At 49.6% G+C, this 18,852-nt stretch overlaps 2 protein-coding genes across 2 annotated transcripts in view; both read left to right on the top strand.

Moving 5' to 3' along the window:
• Positions 1 to 1,312, top strand: part of LOC106896058 (nucleotide exchange factor SIL1-like) — a 53,609-nt gene extending 52,297 nt beyond the window's left edge. The window contains exon 7 of the mRNA XM_014955779.1: positions 1,150 to 1,312. Within this exon, the coding sequence (XP_014811265.1) occupies positions 1,150 to 1,312 (163 nt within the window). The remainder of the gene's footprint in view (positions 1 to 1,149) is intronic.
• Positions 1,313 to 3,695: 2,383 nt separating this feature from the next.
• SIL1 (SIL1 nucleotide exchange factor) overlaps positions 3,696 to 18,852 on the top strand; it is a 44,720-nt gene continuing 29,563 nt past the window's right edge. The window contains exons 1-2 of the mRNA XM_014955793.1: positions 3,696 to 3,775; positions 3,886 to 4,007. Coding sequence (XP_014811279.1) covers positions 3,913 to 4,007 — 95 coding nt within the window. The 5' untranslated portion in view covers positions 3,696 to 3,775; positions 3,886 to 3,912. The remainder of the gene's footprint in view (positions 3,776 to 3,885; positions 4,008 to 18,852) is intronic.

Below are 18,852 nucleotides of genomic sequence, written 5' to 3'. Positions count from 1 at the left end.
TATTGTCTGAGAGCTCAGTTCCAAAATGTGAGGAATATTATTCGTGGGTTTCGGGTTTGCTTTCCTTCCCCTTGCTGTGCTTAAGCTTCCTCGACAGACACCGACACGCCAGCTCCTCTGCCCTGTGCTGGCTGCTTCATTTCTTTGTTCATACATTTTCTCAGCTTACTCCCTGCTCCCTTTAAACTGATGGGGGCATTTCAAGTGCTTCATGCTGAGCATTTTCTGATGTCTTGTGTTTTTGAGGGGTCGTTGTTTATTTCCTTCACTCGTGGCTGATCCTGGGGACCTCACTTAGGTGGTAGGACTTCCCAGTAAGTGCCCAGAGGTGCTCACTGGGCTGTGGAGGCACGATCTGCTCCGTAGTCGTGTGCCTGGGGCTGGCATTGGATCCTGCAGTGGATGCTGAGCTGTGCCCAGGCAGGAGGTGATGGTCTGCTGCTCACCAAATGGCTCTGTGGCCACCTCCCAGCTCTCTCTGGCCAGGCTGGCTCAGGACAGGGGTTTCAAGCCAGACAGACCTTCCCAGAGGGAAATCAGGGCACGATCAGAGCAGCTCCTCAGCCCGGGGGGTCATTAACTCCTGGCGCAGCTGAGTCTGGAAAGAGGGAGCTTGGCCTTGGCTGGAGGTAGGTTGGTTTATGCAGGAGACAATCACTGGCTGCCGTGCCTGGGTCACGTCCAGAGCTTTCCAACTCTTAAAAATATCCAGGTCTTCTCCAGATTCATGTTGTCCTTAACTCTTGACTGGGTAGAGAAGCAGGAAAGGGATGGAGCAACCGGCTGCATCTCCCAGGTCTTGCCGCACAAAAACCAGTGCGGGACAAAGGGGTTTTCAAGTGGGTTGGTGTCTTGAGCCAAGGGGCCAGGTGCTGGCCAAGATGTTGGATCAGCAGAGGCAGGAGGAGGAGAAGGCACAGCAGGGGCAGCTCAGGATTTCTCTCTCCTGGTATTTTTTTTGGCTTAAACTGGACTTGAAAAGCAGCCTCAGCACAGGCGCAGGGTCCCAGGGTCTGTGTGCCAGGGTGCTGCCTGCACGGGTGCTCTCCTCCCGGCGTCTCTGTGAGCCTCTGCCATGGGAGAGGGTGACCCGACACAGAAGAAATCAAGATTTCATCTCCTGTTTCTCTTATATGTCCTTCATTTCAGGCATTTGACTTTTAATTGCCGAGTCTGTGACCAAATCAAACATCGTTCCATCTGGTGGAGTTTTCCGAGCGGTGCCCTTATTGCAGCTCCACAGCCTCATCACAGCCTTACTGTTTTTAAACCTTTAACAAAATGTTTTCTATTCAGCAGTTTGCAAAAGTAAACTTCATTTGAACAATCCTCAAGTGCTCTGATTGCAAATAAAAGTTAAATGCACTAACAAAAATAATTGCTAGGCATGTGGGATTGTACATTTAGGTATCCATAATTCACTAACAGTATATGCCAATACACAACATTATCTGGATTTTCAGTGATTGCATTAGCATAAAAGCATGTTAGCATTTATCTGGTGGTACTAACATTTAAATATATATAAGTATGAAATATTAAGATACAGCATTTTGGAGGCAAGTAAAACTACTGTCTGTAAAATGTTCTTGCATATTTTTGAAGGTACACTCTAGTATCTTCGGATGACAATCAGCATTCGCACCATTGGGCCCAAACATTGCAAAAATGTCAATGTTTTATGCAAAGAGGAGCTATATTAAGCTAAAAAAGATTGCTGATGAGAGAAGTGTCTTCTGATGTCCTCTGAGCTATTTACAGGCAGCATCTTCCTTTGTTCGCCGCCCAGCCAGGCCTCTGCGCAATTTGTATCTAGATGTTTCACAAGGCTGGAAACGTTAGCCAGAAAGGATTATGCTCATGATTAAAACCTCAATTTTTAAAAACTTTACCTCCAGGAAACGTTTTTCCACACCGATAATTTGAACATTTTAATATTTTGTAATAAAAGGATTTTTGTAATCCGTTTAGAAGGGGAATAATAATTTATGTCAAATGCATTCTTGAAGCTTTATCCCAAATGCTCCCCGTACTCTTAGGGGTGAATTAGAGGTGAGGAAGGAGAGGAGCAGAGCTGTGGGACCTTCAAGGCAAAGAGGAGCCATTTGGATTTCGTGGGGAGAGGGCAGAAGGGGCAAAAGGTGAGATTTTGGCATGGCCAAAGTGAGGAACCAGGAGGAAAGTCGCTTGTGCAGCTTTGTGGAGAGGTTTGAGGCGTCTTGGCCAGTCCTTTAAAAACCCAGGTGGCTGTTCAGATGGGGTGGCAGGGGACAGGGTCTCACAGTGATGGTCCCAGCTGGTGTTTGCTGTACGCCCTGGGCAGGCCCCAGAACAGCCCCTTCCAATGAGCCCGGTGCTACTGGGATCTCCCTCTTCTCTTTTTAGGCACTAAGCGATAAAACAAACATTAGAGGATCTGTAAAGACTTGGGAGGAAGCTCATCACCACCATCATCTTGGAGCAGCACTGGGGTTCCCTAGAGATGGCTCGTGTCAGGGTACTGCTTGTCTTAACCATTGCCCATGAGATTAAACCCCTTAAACTATGACGGTGCGCGTCGTGAACATCCCAGCCACCTTCATGCATCTTACCCAGCTCTCAGGCTTGTTTAGAGCTTGCACCACCATTTTGGCAAAACAGAGAGAGCCATAAAACATCTGCTTTTCCAGATAAGCCTAAAAGAGGAGCCCAGGGCGATGGGCTCTGCTGCCTCCCTGCTCCAGGCTGTCCCAGCAGTGCTCAGCATCGTCACGTCCCGCTGCCTTCGGTCCTGCTTTCTCATCATCTCTGCAGGAGGAGGGAGTGCTGTCTCCCCGTCCCCGCTCTGCCCCTCCAAATTTGGCTGCTTCCATTGTCCCGGGGGGCACGACTCCCACGTTTTGTCAGAGAAGCACCAGGATGTCTTTGTCAAGGGGAAAAAGCTTCCACCAGATTTAACGATTTTGAATTAAGTCCAGCTTCGCAATGGAACTGGTTGACGCTCCCTGCTGTTAAATAACATTAAGGCCCAAGCAATAAACCCGGGAAGTGCAGAGGGCCTGGGAACATTTGGGGGTAATTCATGAAATGACGGGGGCTATCAAATTGCTTCGTTCTGGGTTTAGCTCACGTGGCACGATCAAGACTCAAGAAACTCCTTGTCTCATGGTACGAACGTGTAGCAGTGGCCACAAAAGTAATGCTTTTGTTTGCTAGTCCTCACTTTAATTGCAAATGCCTTTATTTGGACAGATACAATCTCTTTTCTAATATGACAGTATTAAAATACTACGCTGGAAACTTTTAGACCTTTTTTTTTCTTTAAAGGACGTTCTGACAGATGGTAATTTTGGGTGGTTTGGATGATGTATTGTCTGAGAGCTCAGTTCCAAAATGTGAGGAAAGCTGCCGACAGGCTCTTAAACACTCCTAACTCCTGGTGCTACAATTAGAGCATCAATTAATTAAGTGCATTTACAAAACACACAGTTCCCTGGGTTTCCAGTAACAGCCTGCTGAGGCAAGAGAGCAAAGAACTGGGGGTTTTTTTTGACATCATCAGATTTACCGAATTTTTGACATCACCTGACTTACCGAAATACGTGTCAAGAATAGTTTTGAGAGCTAATTGAAGTATTTAAGTTTTCAGCAATGCCTTCTGCGTGTGATAATGGCAACCCAGCAGTAAACTCTGCTTCTGAAACCATGGCATCCACTGCTCAGAGACAGAATTGTACGAAATTCAAGCCACCGTCGTTCCCTCTTAATTTTTAATTCCTTTTCAAACTTGGCGCTGGTGAGACTGGGAGGGAAGAGATGCTGTGCTTTCTGAAGCACGACATTCTCCAAGAATTGAGTGGAAGCTGGCTGGGGTTTCTGTACTGATGGGGACCTGCTCTCTCCCAGGTGGACAACGCTAAGGACTTCCTCTCCATGGGTGGGCTCCAGCTCGTGATCGAGGGGCTGAACAGCACAGAGGCCGCGCTGAAGGAGAACGCTGCCTTCGTCCTGGGAGCTGCTCTCTCCAGGTGAGCTCCATCCCACCGTGGGTGGCAGGGTGACAACCTGGGGACTGTGCTCCTCTTCCTCTCTCTTGATTTATTTCTCAGAGCTGGAGCTGAAAGCTGCTCTCGTTCTCTGACACACCAAATTGTCTTCTCCCCTGCCAAGCCCTTTCCTCTCAGCGCCACTTACCCCGGTCTTCTCCTCTGTGCACCCTCATCCTGCTTGTTAGACTCAGCCAGAAGTGATTCAGTGGGGAAGCTGTGATTGTTTCTGGATTCCTCTGGGCTCCTTGTTTTCACAAGGTCCAAGGGGAGTGATTCTGGCTCCCCTCCTCTCCCCTTGACAGCCCTCTCCGGGGAGAGATCTAGAGGATGGTGTGGTTACGAGCACCCCAGGGAGCACCTTTCTCTCTCCTGTTCCTTTCTCCTGGGCTGCTTGAGGGTAGCAAAGTGCTGATTTCTGAAATATAACGACACCCGTGGTCTTTGCAGGGGACTTTTAGCCCCATGGATGTGTGCCTCTGACACCAAGAGGGTGTTGACCAGACACAGGGTTAGGAACAGGCTGAATTGAGAAGAGACTGGTCTAAAGGATGTTTGTGGTTCATGAGATGGTGGCTGCTGCCTGAAGGAGCCCAATTGTCCTCGTGTGTGGTATGTAGTGCTGCTGGGGGTACCCTGTGGGCTCAGTGGGTTTTACTGGTGCCCTTCTTGGTTTGGGGGCTTGGTGGTGTGTGTGTGTGTTGCACATTCACAGGTGCAGAGGCTTTAGAAATGCATGGGATGGACCCAAACTTCAAGGTCAGAAGTGCAGAGTGAATATAGACAGCCAGGAGCATTCTCTCTGCATATTTCTATGGCTAACAGTGCGGTCACCTTCTCCACTGTTATAAATTATTTATCACTTAGTGTAATATAGTCTACAAATCTGCATTTCTTTTGCCATCTTGTATACGATGCAGTGTGTGTGAAGTAAAATGGCCTCATGGACAGCAGGTTTGCACCAGGAAAGGGTCTGGCTTATGGTCTGAAACAGAGCTTGACTCTTTGGTGGCCATAAGATACTCTTTCACGTCCGAAACACCGACCCGCTCGTGTGAAGTAAAATGGCCTCATGGACAGCAGTGAGTACCCAGGTTTGCACCAGAAAGGGTCTGGCTTATGCTCTGAAACAGAGCTTGACTCTGATGGCCATAAGATACTCTTTCACGTCCGAAACACCGACCCGCTCTTCATATTGTGGCGTATTTTAATGTTTGAGACAATATTGTAATTGTTTCCTTAGGTTCGTTAATGGCATGTAGACTCTTAGTTACGTGTTTCTTCAAGAGAAAATCATGCAGAGGGCCTGGGAACATTTGGGGGTAATTCATGAAATGACGGGGGCTATCAAATTGCTTCGTTCTGGGTTTAGCTCACGTGGCACGATCAAGACTCAAGAAACTCCTTGTCTCATGGTACGAGCGAGTAGCAGTGACCACAAAAGTAATGCTTTTGTTTGCTACTCTTCATATTGTGGCGTATTTTAATGTTTGAGACAATATTGTAATTGTTTCCTTAGGTTCGTTAATGGCATGTAGACTCTTAGTTACGTGTTTCTTCAAGAGAAAATCATGCAGAGGGCCTGGGAACATTTGGGGGTAATTCATGAAATGACGGGGGCTATCAAATTGCTTCGTTCTGGGTTTAGCTCACGTGGCACGATCAAGACTCAAGAAACTCCTTGTCTCATGGTACGAACGTGTAGCAGTGGCCACAAAAGTAATGCTTTTGTTTGCTAGTCCTCACTTTAATTGCAAATGCCTTTATTTGGACAGATACAATCTCTTTTCTAATATGACAGTATTAAAATACTACGCTGGAAACTTTTAGACCTTTTTTTTTCTTTAAAGGACGTTCTGACAGATGGTAATTTTGGGTGGTTTGGATGATGTATTGTCTGAGAGCTCAGTTCCAAAATGTGAGGAAAATTATTCCTGGGTTTGGGGTTTGCTTTCCTTCCCCTTGCTGTGCTTAAGCTTCCTCGATAGACACCGACACGCCAGCTCCTCTGCCCTGTGCTGGCTGCTTCATTTCTTTGTTCATACATTTTCTCAGCTTACTCCCTGCTCCCTTTAAACTGATGGGGGCATTTCAAGTGCTTCATGCTGAGCATTTTCTGATGTCTTGTGTTTTTGAGGGGTCGTTGTTTATTTCCTTCACTCGTGGCTGATCCTGGGGACCTCACTTAGGTGGTAGGACTTCCCAGTAAGTGCCCAGAGGTGCTCACTGGGCTGTGGAGGCACGATCTGCTCCGTAGTCGTGTGCCTGGGGCTGGCATTGGATCCTGCAGTGGATGCTGAGCTGTGCCCAGGCAGGAGGTGATGGTCTGCTGCTCACCAAATGGCTCTGTGGCCACCTCCCAGCTCTCTCTGGCCAGGCTGGCTCAGGACAGGGGTTTCAAGCCAGACAGACCTTCCCAGAGGGAAATCAGGGCACGATCAGAGCAGCTCCTCAGCCCGGGGGGTCATTAACTCCTGGCGCAGCTGAGTCTGGAAAGAGGGAGCTTGGCCTTGGCTGGAGGTAGGTTGGTTTATGCAGGAGACAATCACTGGCTGCCGTGCCTGGGTCACGTCCAGAGCTTTCCAACTCTTAAAAATATCCAGGTCTTCTCCAGATTCATGTTGTCCTTAACTCTTGACTGGGTAGAGAAGCAGGAAAGGGATGGAGCAACCGGCTGCATCTCCCAGGTCTTGCCGCACAAAAACCAGTGCGGGACAAAGGGGTTTTCAAGTGGGTTGGTGTCTTGAGCCAAGGGGCCAGGTGCTGGCCAAGATGTTGGATCAGCAGAGGCAGGAGGAGGAGAAGGCACAGCAGGGGCAGCTCAGGATTTCTCTCTCCTGGTATTTTTTTTGGCTTAAACTGGACTTGAAAAGCAGCCTCAGCACAGGCGCAGGGTCCCAGGGTCTGTGTGCCAGGGTGCTGCCTGCACGGGTGCTCTCCTCCCGGCGTCTCTGTGAGCCTCTGCCATGGGAGAGGGTGACCCGACACAGAAGAAATCAAGATTTCATCTCCTGTTTCTCTTATATGTCCTTCATTTCAGGCATTTGACTTTTAATTGCCGAGTCTGTGACCAAATCAAACATCGTTCCATCTGGTGGAGTTTTCCGAGCGGTGCCCTTATTGCAGCTCCACAGCCTCATCACAGCCTTACTGTTTTTAAACCTTTAACAAAATGTTTTCTATTCAGCAGTTTGCAAAAGTAAACTTCATTTGAACAATCCTCAAGTGCTCTGATTGCAAATAAAAGTTAAATGCACTAACAAAAATAATTGCTAGGCATGTGGGATTGTACATTTAGGTATCCATAATTCACTAACAGTATATGCCAATACACAACATTATCTGGATTTTCAGTGATTGCATTAGCATAAAAGCATGTTAGCATTTATCTGGTGGTACTAACATTTAAATATATATAAGTATGAAATATTAAGATACAGCATTTTGGAGGCAAGTAAAACTACTGTCTGTAAAATGTTCTTGCATATTTTTGAAGGTACACTCTAGTATCTTCGGATGACAATCAGCATTCGCACCATTGGGCCCAAACATTGCAAAAATGTCAATGTTTTATGCAAAGAGGAGCTATATTAAGCTAAAAAAGATTGCTGATGAGAGAAGTGTCTTCTGATGTCCTCTGAGCTATTTACAGGCAGCATCTTCCTTTGTTCGCCGCCCAGCCAGGCCTCTGCGCAATTTGTATCTAGATGTTTCACAAGGCTGGAAACGTTAGCCAGAAAGGATTATGCTCATGATTAAAACCTCAATTTTTAAAAACTTTACCTCCAGGAAACGTTTTTCCACACCGATAATTTGAACATTTTAATATTTTGTAATAAAAGGATTTTTGTAATCCGTTTAGAAGGGGAATAATAATTTATGTCAAATGCATTCTTGAAGCTTTATCCCAAATGCTCCCCGTACTCTTAGGGGTGAATTAGAGGTGAGGAAGGAGAGGAGCAGAGCTGTGGGACCTTCAAGGCAAAGAGGAGCCATTTGGATTTCGTGGGGAGAGGGCAGAAGGGGCAAAAGGTGAGATTTTGGCATGGCCAAAGTGAGGAACCAGGAGGAAAGTCGCTTGTGCAGCTTTGTGGAGAGGTTTGAGGCGTCTTGGCCAGTCCTTTAAAAACCCAGGTGGCTGTTCAGACGGGTGGCAGGGGACAGGGTCTCACAGTGATGGTCCCAGCTGGTGTTTGCTGTACGCCCTGGGCAGGGCCCAGAACAGCCCCTTCCAACGAGCCCGGTGCTACTGGGATCTCCCTCTTCTCTTTTTAGGCACTAAGCGATAAAACAAACATTAGAGGATCTGTAAAGACTTGGGAGGAAGCTCATCACCACCATCATCTTGGAGCAGCCCTGAGGTTTCCTAGAGATGGCTCGTGTCAGGGTACTGCTTGTCTTAAACCATTGCCCATGAGATTAAACCCCTTAAACTATGACGGTGCGCGTCGTGAACATCCCAGCCACCTTCATGCATCTTACCCAGCTCTCAGGCTTGTTTAGAGCTTGCACCACCATTTTGGCAAAACAGAGAGAGCCATAAAACATCTGCTTTTCCAGATAAGCCTAAAAGAGGAGCCCAGGGCGATGGGCTCTGCTGCCTCCCTGCTCCAGGCTGTCCCAGCAGTGCTCAGCATCGTCACGTCCCGCTGCCTTCGGTCCTGCTTTCTCATCATCTCTGCAGGAGGAGGGAGTGCTGTCTCCCTGTCCCCGCTCTGCCCCTCCAAATTTGGCTGCTTCCATTGTCCCGGGGGGCACGACTCCCACGTTTTGTCAGAGAAGCACCAGGATGTCTTTGTCAAGGGGAAAAAGCTTCCACCAGATTTAACGATTTTGAATTAAGTCCAGCTTCGCAATGGAACTGGTTGACGCTCCCTGCTGTTAAATAACATTAAGGCCCAAGCAATAAACCCGGGAAAAGTAAAATTAAAGACCTTGTTCCGATGCTGTCTTGTAAGGACATAAGAATTTCTGGGCAGAGAAATAAATCTAGTTAGCTTAACAAGCACTGTCGCTACCCATTTATTTCAAATCCATCTTCATGTTCATCCCTTCCTTCTCCAGCTTCTCCTTTTGCATCCTTCAGGCTTTGCCCATCTCTTTATCCATTTTCACTGTTTTTTTTTTTTTCAAGTGGCCCCTGTTCCCCGACACCGTGTGTTTGCCACCTCAGAGTTGCAGCAATTCCAGCTTGATTCCCTGCCTGCTTGTAGTTTCTTGCTTTGTAGATTGTCTCTTCTATTTTTATTTGAACTCCTGACTTGTGTGGAGTTATCAGCCTCAATGCACTTAATTTCAAATTAATTTGATTGGGTCACCTCTTTTTTTTTTTTTTTTTCCTCTAACAATAATGAACTCAACCTATTTAGCCTTTCCCCATTATGAATAACCTTAACAAAAACTGCAGTGCGGTATAAAAGTGTGTTTCATCATTATGGTTAATTACACAGAAGAATAAATCCCTAAACATTTTTCAGTGTCTGAAATCTAACAAGAAAGTGTAATTAACAATTAAATAGTAAACTGCCATCCTTGTGCTCTCAGCGAGACAGAGAGAGCAGACCCCGGGAGAAAAATCTAGAATCCAAGGTTTGCTCCTGGTTTTGTTTTCCTAAGTAATTTAGATACGGGGGAAACGCTGGTGCCTGGAATTGCAAGGTTTGCTCCTGGTTTTGTTTTCCTAAGAGCTTTGGTAATTTAAATACGGGGGAAACGCTGGTGCCTGGACTTGAAGAATCTTAGAATGGTTTGGGTTGGAAGGGACCTTAAAGAACATTTAGTTTCTCCCACTGATAAATCCCACACCTCCCACTGATAAATCTGGGAAGGAGCAGCAGGGGAGGGCTGGGTGTTCGTCCCCTGCCAGGTGGATTTTCCCCGGGGTGGATTTTCCCCAGGGGTATTTTCCCCGGGTGGATTTTCCCCAGGTGCCTGCAGCTGCTGGAGAGGTGACGAGGTGGGATGGATGTCTCAGCCTCACCCCAGGGGAATGGTTTGAGGCCGAGGATGTTGTCCCTTCTCCGAGCTGCTCCGGCGGCGCTGGGCAGCACCCTCTCTTCGGCAGGTGAGGCGGGTGACACCACCTGCAGGAAAAACTCATCTCCTCCAGATCATGCATTATATAAAACACATTTTTTCTGTCTCTTCTCATTTGGTAAATGCTCCCCGCTAAAGCATTTGAGTTATTGTGATGGTTTCCATTTAAAATATGCATTTGGACTGGTTACCTAATTGCTTTCTGCAAAAAAAACCCCCAGCCCACGCTTGCTGTTTCTCAGAGCAGACCTGGTTTCATCGCCGGACGCAACACGTATTCCTCTGTCTCTTCTGTTTATTCATCATCCATGTTCTCTGTTTATCCTTTTCACCACAGCCCGTGCTCTCGGCTAATGGCTTCACAAGCTTCAAAGATTTCCCTACCTAACACCTACATTATTTTCCTGACCCGCTGTGCTTTTCCCCATGTGGCGTGTTCTCCGCGTTCCCTCCCAGTAATAGGTGCGAAACACTCCACAAAGGAGAGGCGGCTGCGTCTCCTCTTTAATCAGGGGAGGCTGTAGCGGCTCCTCGTTAATGTGTTTCAGAAGGGAGTGCATCGAGGAGAACAAAGCGGAGAAAAATGGGAGGAAGAGGAACAATGGGAGCGGGAAATGCAGGATCCAGCCTCAATTACCTACCTGCTCCCGGCGGGGTTTGGGGTGGAGGGAGCTGACCCAGCGATTCCGCTTACGGCTGTTGTCTGAGCTTCTCTAGGAAGATCCCAAACCCATCTTCTCCTTTCTAGGTCCTGCTGAGCATGCCCTCCTACCCCTTTCCTGATTGTGAATGTGTTTCAGAAGGGAGTGCATTGAGGAGAACAAAGCGGAGAAAAATGGGAGGAAGAGGAACAATGGGAGCGGGAAATGCAGGATCCAGCCTCAATTACCTACCTGGGGTTTGGGGTGGAGGGAGCTGACCCAGCGATTCCGCTTACGGCTGTTGTCTGAGCTTCTGTAGGAAGATCCCAAACCCATCTTCTCCTTCGTGGGTCCTGCTGAGCGTGCCCTCCTACCCCTTTCCTGATTGCTGCTTTTGTTGGATCTAACAGCTGGTGGGCTGTCTGCAGCCAGCGTGCAAAGGTGGATCCCACCAGGTTTGTGGTGTGAGGGGCAGTGGCAGAAGTGGGCTTTTGGGGGGGTCTTTGGGAGCTGCCCTTGGCTCTCCTGAGCTGTCTTCTGGGTTCAGCTCCATTTACTCACTGCCCCTCTGTTGTTCCCCTGCTCTTACCCTTGTGCCATGGAGAGGAGGCAGAGCTGCTGGACCCACAGCTCTCATAGGGGGCCAGCAGCCACAGGCTGTCATGGCGTTCCCCTGCTCTTACCCTTGTGCCATGGAGAGGAGGCAGAGCTGCTGGACCCACAGCTCTCATAGGGGGCCAGCAGCCACAGGCTGTCATGGCATCTGAGACTGGGCCTTGCTCGTCCCGATTGAAGTGAGATCAAGTCCCAGCAAGGAACTCTGTTCCCAAGTTGGCATCTGCCTGCTCTTCTGATACAGTGTTTTGATGAGTTTTTCCTCATCTCTCTGTTCGTGTGCTTTAAGATTCATTGGAACAGTTGTTATTCATCCATGAAGGCAGCTCCTCAGGTCTTCCACCAGATTGCTGCCAACCTCAGCCCCTTCAAGGCTCTCCAAGTGTTTGAAGGGGGTGATGTTCTGCAGAGAGAGAAAACAGCAGCTAACTGGAAATTATCTCTCTCTGAGGAAACTCATCATCGCTCTTGACTACTTGCTCTTCCCTCAGGTGCTGACATTCTGTGTCTTCTCATGAGCCGGATTTTGATCTCTATTTCAGAGGTGCTGACATTCTGTGTCTTCTCATGAGCTGGATTTTGATCTCTCTTTATTTCAAATGATCCTCTTTTTGCTTAAAAGGAGGTGTCCATCAGAGGCCCCCAGAGCTGGGGAAGACTCTCTGGCTTGGCTGGCTGAAGCCATGCAGACGCCTCAGCCACGCAGATTTTGCTTAAAAGGAGGTGTCCATCAGAGGCTCCTGGAGCTGAGGAAGACTCTCTGGCTTGGCTGGCTGAAGCCATGCAGACGTCTCAGCCCTGCTGGTCAGGGCGACAGGCTGTGGCCATGAGTTGTCTCCATGGGCAGCCCCCTCCCCATGGGGTGGCTTGGAGTCATCACACAAGTTGGAGAAACGCTATCGCAGCCGCTTGCCACCAAGTCTTAGCCCCTTGACGCCACTGCATGAGACCTGAATAGATTTGGAAACTAATTTGCTGCTCAGAGCATCAATAGATGTACGTCACTTGTCCTTTCTGCTGCATTTAATGAGTTTCCAAGGTACTGCAGCCAGTTCCAGAAGGCAACCATCAAAGGATTGCGTCTTCGCTTCCATCAAAAGTGTCTTAGCTGTCCCTCCAGCGCACTTCGCTTCTCACAGATTCTCTCTGGTTTGGTCTCTTATGAATTTAACGTGGTGTGCATCGTATAATTTCTTGCAACCCTCCTTTCCAGACTGTCTCTCCTTTTTTTTTCTTTTTTCTTTTTCCTGAATGCCCTGAAAATAGGGGATGGGAGAGAGACAGGACCCTTCCCGCAGTCAGACGGTGTTAGCTGGGGCCCAGACGTGGGTGATGCTAAATGTCCTGTCACGCTGCTGCTCTCCACGTTCACAGCTCTTTCTCAGTTATTCTCTCCTGTTGTTGTACCTGTTCCCTTCTGTGAATCACCCCTGTGCTCTGAGCAGCTCTGGATCATCCCAGAGGGACCACGTCTTTGTCTGGGTGAGGAGCGAGGGAATGTGTTGGTGCTGCCGGATCGACAGCCGGGGGACGATGGGCAAGGCTGGGCTGGGCCTGTTTGGAGGGACAGGTCGTTAATCCTCAGCTCCATCTGCCAAGATCAATAATTAGGGCTGTTGCTTTGTAGAAACCACCAGCTCGACATCGGAATTGCCTTATTAAAGCTGACGTGCCAGCCTGGCTGGTGGAAAGCCCCCGTGGCTGGATTTTGCAGAGGTAGGAAGAAAAAACCTGGGGTGGTAACAGTACAGTGAGATGTAAATGAGGTTTCCCTAAGCCTTGAGCAGCTAAAACCTGCCATACGTGATGAACCACAAGGGTTCCTGGGTTTTTTATCTATTTCTGTCAGTGCAACGGAGGGGGTTGAAGAGGTTTTCTGGATTCTGGTCCATGCCCCGTGCAGCAGGGTCTCTGCTGCCAGAACCCCTTTGCGCGGTGGCCACACACGTGAGTGTTTCTGATCTCCCTCTGCGTGTTCCTCACCTCCCTTGGGAAGCAGATTGTGCTCCATTTCCATACAGACTCTGCCATAAAAGCCCATCAGTATGATTTCAGTGTGTTTGCATGTCTTGCAATGAGCTGAGTTGTTTTCCAAGTTACTACCCCACCGCTTTTACTTAACGGGATCTTTTTCCAAGCTGAGAATGGTAACAACTCTGCAATTTTCTTTTTAAAAAATGCATTTTCTTCTCGGGCACTTCATATTGAAATCTGTCTTAATTTCAGTTCAACTAGTGTGCGAAAACACACGGTGGGTGAGGCATTATTAGTCCCTGAAGGAATAAAGACAGATGGAGCCCAAAATGGAATTGGCTTTATGATTAATTGAAACCTTCAAGAGTGGGACGGAGTCGGGACTTTGGGAGATCGGTTCAGCCGGTGTGAACCTCCACGGGAGAAACACAGATGTCACTTGGAAGAGTTGGACAACCCTGGGTTGTCCCCTTCCAGAGGAGGGCATGGGGAGGGAGGATGGGCTGGTGGAGCCGGGGTGTGGGTCGGGGTGACGGGGAGGGGACCCAGGGGCGTATCGGGGTCCTTGGCGTGCGATGACGTGCTTTACTAACGAGCTGCTATTTCTGGCCTCCAGCTTCCCACAGCTGTGCACGATGGCTCTTGTGTGACTGCCACCGTGAAGAGCAGAGCAGGGAGGAGGGGAGCGTTTTGAGGCATGCTCTAAAAAGCTTGGGAACAGGAAGGCTGACGTGTAGAAGTGGCGTTGGGGGGCGGTTCGGGCTCTGTCTTGGGCTCCTGCTCCTCGTGTGATATGAGCAATTCCCTCAGAGGCTGTGGTTTCATGTCCTTGTGAGATGTAGAGTGTGGATGTACCCCTTGAAAGGGAGCAGTGGAGAAATATTGGGTGGTGGTACCTGCACTGGCTTTGGCATCAGTGGATGGAGTCTGTAGCTACAGACCTTTACAGCATTTATAGAATCATAGAATCATAGAATTGCCCAGGCCGGAAGGGACCTCCAAAGGCCATCTAGTCCGACCCCCCCGCAGTCAGCAGGGACACCCCCAACTAGACCAGGTTGCCCAGGGCCTCATCGAGCCTCACCTTGAATATCTCCAGGGATGGGGCCTCAACCACCTCCCTGGGCAACCTGTTCCAGTGCTCCACCACCCTCACAGTGAAGAACCCTCTCCTCATCTCCAGTCTAAATCTGTTCCCCTCCAGCTTGAAGCCATTTCCCCTCATCCCGTCACTACAGGCCTTTCTAAACAGGTTCTAACATTTCTAACATAGTTGCTGGAAAGGAGAAAGAAAAGATGTTGCAGATTTCCCCATCATGTTTTGGAAGGAAGTTCTCCCCATGCAAGCTGGCCTTACAGCACAGACCGTGACCAGGCTTGCACGGGGAGCAAGTTCTGAGCAGCTCTGGAGTTGGGGAGAAGCAGCAAGTGAAGTCAGAGGTGCTTTCCAAAGGCAAAACCAGATGAGTTATGGAGTTACATCAGGACATCTGTCTGGAGAAGGGTACGAAGGGGATGGTTAAGTGCAATGGTGGCATCCCCAGGAGATGGCCTGATTTCCCACCCCATGGCTCAGTGCTCACAGCTGATCTGTGCACACAGGGCTGTGCTGGTGTGGGGCACTCTGGCCAGAGAGGGTTGTCACCTTCCGCCTTAGCTGAGTGAGGCAGAGAGGTCTAAAATAATTTAAAGGAGGATTTGGTGTGGAAAGATGCTGTTGCCCATGGAGATGATGGTTTAAGGTATGCAAAGTGGCCGAGGCGCTCATGACTGTCTGCTCTGGGCGACCCTGCTTTGTTGTTGGGTGTTGGACTAGATGATCTCTGAAAGTCCCTTCCAACCCCTACAACTCTGTGATTGTGTGCACCCCCGACACCCTTGCCAGACCCCGGGAGCAAGGGGACATTGAACCCATCTTCCTGGGGCAGAATGGGTGAGGAGCAGCTTCCACGGGTGCACATCAGCTGGGAAGAAGGTCCAGAGGGACACATTTGTTGGGTCCACCCAGGACAGTCCTTCCACAGGCACCAACATACCATCCTGCAGTGCAGTAGCAGCACGTTCTACGTTAAGAACCTTGCTAATTGTTCTAACGAGTGGCAGGGCTGCTGCAAATGAGCTGATTCTGCAGATCAATGGGGAGCCCAGCAAACACATAAAGCATCGTGCCCAGCTCCTCACAAAACACCCATTGTTCGCTTGTTCTGACAAGTGCAATTTGGTTTTTATTCTCCCTGATACCCCCTGGCCTGGCAGCGTATTTGCCAAGGTGGATTTTGTAAAGGGAGGAAAGCTCCATAGCGTGAGCTCTTTCTGCAGGACCTGGCCAGGAAATCGTAGAGAAATAGTATAAGGCTGCCGTGGATTTTCTTTTCTTTCCCTGGGGACTCTGGGGATTGCAGATCGGCGGATTGTGGATTAGCGGATCAGGAATTAGAAATGCATTTTTCATTCTTAGGTTACACACTAATGAACTGACAAATTTAATTTCTTTAAATCCAGCTACTTCAGCTAGAATAAGTGAAGTCGTCTTCTGTCTCTTTTGGTGACTCAGGAAAGGCTGCGTCACGACCTCTCCGGGTTGTCACCATCCAAATTCAGTTCTTTTGTCCTCAGCGCATGGCTGTTGGGGAAGAACAATGTGTTTGGAAGGAAGAACTCATCATCTGGTGGTGCTCACCAAGAGATGCGGTGCCCTGCTCGTCGGGGGCTGCAGCTCTCCACCTTGCCAGGACCTTGTGGCCTTGCTGTGGCCTTGCCAGGACAAGGAGGTGAACACCACCAGGCTGGTGGCTCCGGTTTCGGTGCCTGAGCCCACTCAGGCCTCCCCACCAGTTGCTACTGGGCAGACACCCTTTGAAAACCCAGTGCTGGGGCTCTGCCGAGTGTCTCCACGGCTCCAGGTGTGAGATCATAGAGTCATAGAGTCATAGAATGGTTTGGCTTGGAAGGGACCTTAGAGACCATCCAGTTCCACCCACTGCCCACGTCCTGGGGCATGTCTGCATAGCTCCATGTCCTTCCTGTGCTGAGGACTCCAAAGCTGGACGCAGTAGAGATGTGCTGGGCTTCCATCTCAGCCGTGTTTGTAGCCCCTGGGCCCCTTCCTGTGAGTGCAGGTGAGGTTGTCTCCCCTCTTTGGGATCCCTCCCCTTGGGCAGCCCGGGATTTGGGGTGTGCTGGTGCAGGTGGGTGCTCAGGCTGTGGTGGGCTCCCTGTGCCTCTCCTCTCCATCTCTTGCAGTAGGCACCTCCCTACCCAAACCGCGTGCCAGGGCTAACGGCAGAGCCAAAAAAAGGCATTTCTGTCGTTAAAAGCCTAACGGACTGCGCTGTGGGACCCCATCCGCGGGGGGAAACCAGCTCCATCATTACCCAGTCACTCTTCAGAGCTTTAAATGAGAGCTAAACAAAACGGCCCCGGCTTTCTGGAGCAGGCTTTATTCCTGCACTTTTGTGATGCTGAAAGTGGGTCTGAAAGGCGGCCGCCTCTGGAGGCGAAATGCCGTCCCCCCGGCAGAGCCGTGGGCTGGCTCCTGCCTCCAGAGCCCGCTGGGATGGGCACAGCCTGGGACATGGGGTACTCCCCTTGGGTGATGAACAGAGGTTTGGGCTTTGCCCATAATATCTTGATTAACAATTAACGTGACGGAGCTGGAAAATACATCTCTTTTCTCCCCCTGGACCCGCCAGGTGAGGATATATGTTTCCTGGTTGATTGCTGTGCCTTGTTATAGCCTATTTATGATTGATTGAAAAGCAGAGGCTTTGTATGAAGAGAGACCTTTAATCTCCTGGCAGAGCCGAGTGCGTTTCCCTTCAGGAGACGTTCCTTCTCTTCTGCTTATCTCTAACCCCCACTTTAAACCCGCACCTGGCAGAGACCAGAAGGAAGGCAGGATCAAAGCAAAAATAATTGGGATCGCTGGCTTCTTTGGGCAGCCTGAACCCGTTATTCCTACTCACTAACTAGTTATTCCTAAATAACTCTTGCAAGAGACAATTCAGCAGTTGCAGCATCTTCTTGATGAAAAGCACTCAAATGTAGTAACCATGGCAACAGTTGCTGAGGGCCGGCGCGATGAGGGACGGGGATGTGCTCTCTAAAGGACAACGGGCCCGACTTTGCCAGCAAATGACACCGTGATGTGCCAAGGAGGTGATGTATGGTGACCTCCGCACGCTGTGTCTTCTCCTGGGGGGGACTCAGCCACATGTGCTGTGCTGGGGATGAAGGTGGCCTCAGTGCACCCAGGGATGAGTCATGCTTCATTAATGGTGGGCATCTTCCCCTCGAGATGACAGGGGAGCTTGTAACCTGAAGGCCAAGAAAATGGTGGGGACACTCAGCTTGGGAGGTAGAGGCCAAGGAGGGAACCTCAGGAGGAGACACCACCTCTGATCCCAGAGTCACAGATGATCATAGAATCATGGAATGGTTTGGGTTGGAAGGGACCTTAAAGTCCATCCAGTGCCACCCCCTGCCCTGGGCAGGGACACCTCCCACCACACCAGGTGGCTCCAAGCCCCCTCCAACCTGCCCTTGAACCCCTCCAGGGATGGGGCAGCCACAGCTTCTCGGGGCAACCTGGGCCAGGCTCTCACCACCCTCACACCAAACAAGTTCTTCCCCACATCTCAGCTCCATCTCCCCTCTTTCCGTGTCCAACCCTTCCCTCTCCTCCTAGGGCTCCCCTCCCTGATCCAGAGTCCCTCCCCATCTCTCCTGGAGCCCCTTGAGGGACTGGAATGAGATTGGTACCACCTGAATGCATGGCCAACAGATTTCCCAGGTTTGGCTGCTCGGGGAAAGGCTCCGTCTTCCTGCTCTTGGTTTTCACCCGGCCTGATCAGTGCCTCGGGCAGATATTGATAATGAATATTTGGTATGTCTAATTTCAGAGCTGCTTTGTTGTAAGTCATGTTTAAGGCCATGTTTGAAGCTCTGCAGGAGAGGTGCCAGCAGCCAGGTGGTGGTGCAGGTGGAGGAGTTGGTAAGAAATGGGGCGTTTTGACTAGAAAAGTTGGCCCTTGGTGCCCGGCAAGGGAGAGCCCAGGAGCCAGCTGAGCCTGGAGAGCGTTTGCTGTGAGGGTCCTTCATCCCTGGCCTGTGTTCTCCCCTTGCCCAGGGGTTTTCTAAACACTCTCTCTGAGGACAACCCTGGAGAGACCTCTCCAAACCCTCCACTTGGGACCACCTTAGGTTATGGGATCAAGGCCGCTCAAATAGCTTTGTGGGGATTGTGTTATTTTTATCAGGCGATATTCTCTCTCTCATCTTATTTAATTGGGCAATTTCTAAGCATGAAAAGTGAGAGAAGGAAACTCTCTAACGTTCACCAGCAGAGAAAGAGGAGCCTGCTGAAAGGCAGCATTTTTCCAGATTTCCGAGAAGGAGGCAGTAAATACTCCACCTCTGCTTAATAATAATAATAGGCAGGCTAAGTATCTCTAAAAATATAAAATAACGTGGGCCTATTTGGAATAGTCAACATCCTTATCAGGCTGCTGCCATCTCTGCAAACAAGTTTTCGCTCGAGATTCTGGGCATGATTTTCAATG

Source organism: Calidris pugnax, unplaced genomic scaffold (assembly GCF_001431845.1).
Source record: "Calidris pugnax isolate Ruff unplaced genomic scaffold, ASM143184v1 scaffold228, whole genome shotgun sequence".
Classification (NCBI taxonomy): Eukaryota; Metazoa; Chordata; class Aves; order Charadriiformes; family Scolopacidae; genus Calidris; species Calidris pugnax.
Note: the sequence above shows the minus strand (reverse complement) of the source record. Positions and strands in the feature narration are given on the sequence as shown.